This window comes from Tasmannia lanceolata, unplaced genomic scaffold, assembly GCF_043159265.1.
Source record: "Tasmannia lanceolata isolate RefF3 unplaced genomic scaffold, GAP_Taslan_0.1 ptg000044l, whole genome shotgun sequence".
Taxonomy (NCBI): domain Eukaryota; kingdom Viridiplantae; phylum Streptophyta; class Magnoliopsida; order Canellales; family Winteraceae; genus Tasmannia; species Tasmannia lanceolata.
Genome location: NW_027518721.1, coordinates 17,753,592 through 17,760,000, shown reverse-complemented (window position 1 = coordinate 17,760,000; position 6,409 = coordinate 17,753,592). Strand labels below are relative to the sequence as shown.

Here is a 6,409-nt window from a genome sequence, read left to right as displayed (position 1 = left end):
TGACGGCATAAAATACAGTGGGCCCGCATTGTTTGGGTGATGCAAAGCATTCATTTGATGGGCCCTCACATAGATAGGGTGTGCCCAAAAAATCAACTCGATAGGATCATCCCAACCCTATGATTTGTTGAGGCAAAAATGGACATGTAAAAACCTTCACAAATCTGTCCATTTTTGCCTCTACAGTTTGAAGAGTTGGGATCATCCAATGGAACTGATTTTTTGGGCACACCCTATCAATGTGAGGGCCTAGCAAATGAATGGTTTGGATCACCCAAATAATGTGGGCCCACTGTATTTTAAGCCGTCGGTGTAGCTAAGTTAGCTACACGTATGTGTAGCTTCACTTAACTCATATATATATATATATATATATATATATATATATATATATATATATATGGGATTTGCTAAGCAATTTGGCATAAGGCCATTCGGCGGCTCTCTTTTTCAAGAGAGAACAACCACCTTAGATGAATTAAATGAATAAGACAAAATCTGTTGCTAGTTAGTTGTTCTCTCGTGACAAAATTTGCCTAATGGCTTTCTGTGAAATTACCTAGAAAATCCCAAATGTGTGTGTTTATGGTTAATTAGTGAATGTATCTTAAAACTGGATCAAGCTTATGGATTTTGACATGAGGCTTGTAAGCTTATACAGATCCCAGGAGACATGGTCGTAAATGCTATGATGGTGAGCATGGTGGCTCATTCAAATCAACCCTCACTATTCATCTACCAAATTGGTTCATCTGTGCGAAATCCTTTGTGTATCTCCATGCTTATAGATAGTGCGTACCACTACTTTTCTAAGAACCCATGCATCACAAATGATGGAAAGCCCATTAGGGTTTCAACGTTAACAATCTTCAACACCATGGCTAGCTTTCGCAGATACATGACTCTACGTTACAAGATACCCCTCAAGGTTGGTTTTTTTGGTGTAGTAAAGATACTTTTAAAAACCTACGGCTACTGATATTTGCCCTACCATGTCTTGATAATGACACAAACTCGCCTTGTATTTTCCTATTTAATTGGTTGCTAAGAGTTTTTATTATCTAATTAATCAGTTGTCAAAAGCTATTACAATTCCAGAAAAGCTCTTAGCAGCCAATTGAAAAGGAAAAGACATGGCAAGTTAGTGTCATTATCATGACATGGTGGTCCAAATATCAGTAGCCATCCCGAATCTATAAATATATACTAATGGTCATTAACAACTATTTTCTTGTGGATTCTTATCCTTTTAGGGCTTGGGATTAGCAAATGTCGTATTTTTCCAGCATTTCAATCGTTTATACCGAGATTCAAGTCGAAAGTACAACTTCATCAATCGTTTGATGGGTCTATATGAACATTTCTTTTTTTTCAAAGGAAGGTATGTGTACTCCCTCTTGTGTATGGAAATTATAAGATGTTAGTACAAGCTGACCCATCAAAAAAAAATGTTATTAAAAGCTGCATGTGTTAGAGGATTTCCGAACTCTGGGGTTCTAAAGAATAGAACAATTTAGTTTTTTTCTAAAAAAAGGATAAGATTAATTTTTGTGTTCTATGTGGGCATTTTAACTAACTTCGTGGAGGGAAATGGAGTCACTTATGTGTTCCTCTGAATGCTTTTTCACATGAATACATTCCCACTGCCAAGTTACCAAACTCAAAAGTATATGTTTTCACTGTAAAAGTAAAGGAAAATTTAAAAAAGCTACTGATATTTACACCACCATGTTTTGATAATGAGACTAAACACTCCTTTTATTCTTTAACCAGTTGTCAAAGGCAATTACAATTACAAAAACCTCTCACCTGCCAATTTAAAAAGAAAAGACAAGGTGAGTTAGTCTCATTATCAAAATATGGTAGTGCAAATATCAGTAGCCTTTAAAACTCAAATTTTAGGGTAATATTTTTTTTTTAAATAGGGAAAATAAATGAGGCATAATGTTGAGAGGGATTTGCTAGGGACCATCGCAGAAGGCATTTCGTGGACAGGCTGTTGCATGAGATTGCAGCCACATAGGCTCACTTTTTGTCCTTTTCAATTAATTGCTATTAACTATATAATTTCTATGACTATTACAACCGTTATTTTCAAGTAATCATGATTAAATTCAAAGGCATTTGAATATAAGATTACATGTAAATTATTTTAAAGATAACCAAAGAAACCCGTAGTATTCTTCTAAGTTAGAAATATATAATCTAAAATGATTGGATCACATGCTCTTAAAATTGTTTAGTGTTTAACGATCCCAAGTATGTTGCACAGATTCGACGACTTCAACTCAGAGAAGTTTAGGGCAGCGATGAAAGATGATGGCATGGTAGATGGGATGTTTTGTTTCGACCCCAAGTGCATCGATTGGGAAGAATATCTCATGAAAATTCACATCCCAGGTGTTGTAAAATATCTACTCGAATCAAAATTAGTAAAATAGTTGTGAGGTCACGCATTGATCGAACTCTACTCAGCTTATGATTATGCCATTCTACTGAATGTGTAATAAGGTAAAACATGTACTCATATGTTTTCACTAGTTGCAGTCCCGTGATGCACGCACGGGGCAAAAGAATAAGAACACGATTGCCAAATTTGATTGCCCTAAGCGTAATTTGGTTCTAACTTATCAGCTGTTTAAAAGGAGAATAATGCGAATTGAGAATAATGCGCATACGAATAAATAAGAGAAACATATGAGAAATGAAGGCCATAAGGAATAAAATGCCATCTAAAGAAATGAAATGATGCATTCACACACTCATATTGGTTCTAAACCATTTAACATTTCCCATAAAGGAAAACAACTGATTGGTGATTTTTAACCTGAAAAACCAAATTCGTATACCATTTCTAATATTGTTTTGATGACAACAACTGTAACCACAGTGTTTTATGAGATCATTTCATAAATAAAAACTTCAAACAACAACAATTGATGCCATAAAGCAGTCAATAAATTGAAAGCTAAAAAAGTTTAAAATTACTTGCGGGAACAGTATCACCAAGCCTATAAAATTGAATCTGAACCTTAGACTATAAAATTGATTTTAGGAGATTAAGAGTAGTTTCCAAAGCCTTGAAATAAGACTTAAAACAATAAGAGACTACGCGTGATCCCAAGACGACTTGTCGAAGCCTAATAACCTTGGCATGTATCTTTTCATCTCTTCTACAATTTGTAGCTGTAGGATGGCGAGGAAGCGGAGGAAAAGTTTTTTGAAAATCTGTACTTGGTTACCTTACGCTTTTGCAAAGATCCATCCACATTCATCTTGGTTTCAAGATCCACTTCAGCCCAACTATCTTCTTTTCTGCCGGAGGATCAACCAACTCCCATCACACTGCTAAACAGATTGAGTCCGGATTTGAAATACGCTAAAAGTGCAAAAAGATGTCAAAAGTGTAACTGCATAAAAAAACGTCAATAAGATGTAAAGGTGGTGTCAAAAAGTAGCATTGTCCAAGCCTACATTTTCACGATTATTGAAGGAAATACAGTCACTTAAGTTGATCAAAAGATGTCAAAAAGGTAACTGCATAAAGAATTCTCACTCCAATCAAACCCCCTTCTCATGTAGACTACTAATCCCAATTTATGTTAAGAAAAAAATATAAATAGTAGAGATTGGTGGACTTTAAAACATTGTATAGATGTGCCACACAAATACTCCATAGAGTAGTTCACTATAGGCCAATTATATCACCGTTGGATCAAGATCAAATGGTGATGGCTAGCGGGATCCATTTGCTTCATTTTTCATGAAGAAAATAAGTAACTGATTAATGAATCAATAAAGCATGTTCAGACTGAATTTCCTTTGAAATATCAGTCGGTTCCCTTGGACAGAACAGCACATAAACTCAGAAGAAATGAGATAATTCTTATAAAGAGAATCCAAACCTTCATTGAGAACAGAATCCAAACCAACAAAATCATAAGCCTGTAACATAGCATGCTCCTATCCTAAAACATATAACAATCATAAAAAATCAACAATGTTTCAGTCCTAGAAAAAAATAGTGAAACCTTATTTGAATCCAAACACACGTATTTGTGGCTGTAATAACCCAGGATGATATGTATTTCCAGATAACCTCCTTCCTGTCACGTAAAGAATTCAATTCATTTCACATTAACATAATGGGAAAAAACATATAAATATGGAATAAGAAACTGGATATCTGAAAAATAGCTCAGCGGCATAATCCATCGACGACACCTACACACTTCACATATATGTATTTCTATATATGTGCCAGGAAATTTGAGGTAGAGTTAATCATTTAACCAAACAAAGCAGGTTTGTAAAAGGTGCAGCGATGCAAGAAAGAGGCTGCAATGAGTTGTGTGCAGAATATACCAATACTAGGACAATGAAATTGGGAAGTGATTAACATGTATTACTTAATTGTGTCCAAAATCCTAGGAAATATAAAAACAGTACTTTGAGGGAAAATCCTCGAAAATATGAAGCATAGAATAGACTCATTAAAAAATTGCATCCATAATCTTACCAAGAAGCCCTGCTGATACCGTTCGGATCGTCGATCGCAATCCTTAGGGTTGTGGAAAAAACACAAGAAGTAGAACTCTTGCTAAATGCTTAGAAAAGCTTTCTTTTTTTAACCAAAAACTATTATCCCCTCTTTGCTCATTCTCATTGATATATTTGGAGATACAAGAAGTAAATGAGATACATGGAAAATGACATACCAATAACTTCTCTACCTATTCTCAATACCCTATAATAACTTCTAGGACAATTTTCATGACAATACCATTTCCTAAGTAGTCAAAGTACAAACCCAATAAGTCTTAACAAAGTCCCTATAAATCATTAAAGAAAGATTTAACTAACACATACTAAAAACTAGACATAGTAATTGCTTATCTAAATTCCCATGCAAAACCCAAGACCAAGTCAAACCACATGGATGTGCCACATGGATGACAAATGGCATTATCCTACGGTGCCACTTGGATATGCCACTGTATCATTCTCCCCTGGTTGAACGTCAACTCGTCTCTGAGTTGACCGAGTTATTTTCATGGTATGAGATAAGATCATTAACATTGAAAGTAGCTGAAACACCGTAATCACCAGGTAATTCAATCTTGAACGCATTATCTCCAATTTTCTTTAGCACTCGAAAATGACCATCCGCACGATCTTAAAGCTTGCCAAAATTCCCGGGTGGAAAACGCTCTTTGCGAAGATGAACCCATACAAGATCTCCTTCATTGATATCAATCTTTCTCCTATGCTTGTGTGCTCGTGCCTTATACTTTTGGGTGTTCTTTTCAATATTAGATCGAACTCTTTCATGAATTTTTTTAATCTCCTTTGCTCTTGCCTCTGCATCGCCGCTCAACTTAGTAGTAATAGGAAGAGGAACTAAATCAAGAGGACCTTGAGGATTACACCCATACACTACTTCAAAAGGACTAGCACCGGTGGCGTGGCTAGTGGAGCGATTATATGCAAATTCGGCTTGTGCAAGAACAAGATCCCATTGCTTCTTATTTCCTCCTACATAACTCCGAATGAGGTTGCCAAGAATTCGATTGATCACCTCCGTTTGACCATCGGTTTGAGGATGGTGAGAAGAACTAAATTGGAGTTTAATCCCCATCTTCGCCCATAATGTTCTCCAAAAATGACAAACAAATTTTGGATCCCTATCCGATGTGGAATTTTTCGAATACCATGCAACTTAACAATTTCTCAGAAGTAGAGATCGGCCACTTTGGATGCATCATAAGTCTTTTCACATGCTACAAAATGAGTCATCTAGGAGAAACGATCAACAACCACCATGACCGAATCTTTCTTCCTTTGGGTTCAGGGAAGGCCCAAAACGAAGTCTAAACTCACATCTTCCCAAGGAGCTTGAAGAATGGGAAGGGGAGTATAGAGACCCACTTTGATACCGTTAGAATCGACGATCGCAATCCTTAGGGTTGTGGAAAAAACACAAGAAGTAGAACTCTTGCTAAATGCTTAGAAAAGCTTTCTTTTTTTAACCAAAAACTATTATCCCCTCTTTGTTCATTCTCATTGATATATTTGGAGATACAAGAAGTAAATGAGATACATGGAAAATGACTTACCAATAACTTCTTTACCTATTCTCAATACCCTATAATAACTTCTAGGACAATTTTCATGACAATACTATTTCCTAAGTAGTCAAAGTACAAACCCAATAAGTCTTAACAAAGTCCCTATAAATCATTAAAGAAAGACTTAACTAACACATACTAAAAACTAGACATAATAATTGCTTATCTAAATTCCCATGCAAAACCCAAGACCAAGTCAAACCACATGGATTTGCCACATGGATGACAAGTGGCATTATCCTACAGTGCCACTTGGATATGCCATTGCATCATTCTCCCCC

The 6,409-nt window shown here is 35.9% G+C and overlaps 1 protein-coding gene and 1 pseudogene across 2 annotated transcripts in view; both read left to right on the top strand.

Annotated features, from left to right (window-relative positions):
• The window catches only part of LOC143863268 (putative cadmium/zinc-transporting ATPase HMA1, chloroplastic), a 15,567-nt pseudogene extending 14,768 nt beyond the window's left edge, over positions 1–799 (top strand). The window contains exon 2 of the transcript XR_013240849.1: positions 662–799. The product of XR_013240849.1 is annotated as a putative cadmium/zinc-transporting ATPase HMA1, chloroplastic (transcript). The remainder of the gene's footprint in view (positions 1–661) is intronic.
• The window catches only part of LOC143863269 (alcohol-forming fatty acyl-CoA reductase-like), a 34,568-nt gene extending 31,973 nt beyond the window's left edge, over positions 1–2,595 (top strand). Inside the window, exons 8-10 of the mRNA XM_077373947.1 lie at positions 662–928; positions 1,254–1,381; positions 2,273–2,595. Of these exons, the coding sequence (XP_077230062.1) occupies positions 662–928; positions 1,254–1,381; positions 2,273–2,441 (564 nt within the window). The 3' untranslated portion in view covers positions 2,442–2,595. The remainder of the gene's footprint in view (positions 1–661; positions 929–1,253; positions 1,382–2,272) is intronic.
• Positions 2,596–6,409: the final 3,814 nt, after the last annotated feature.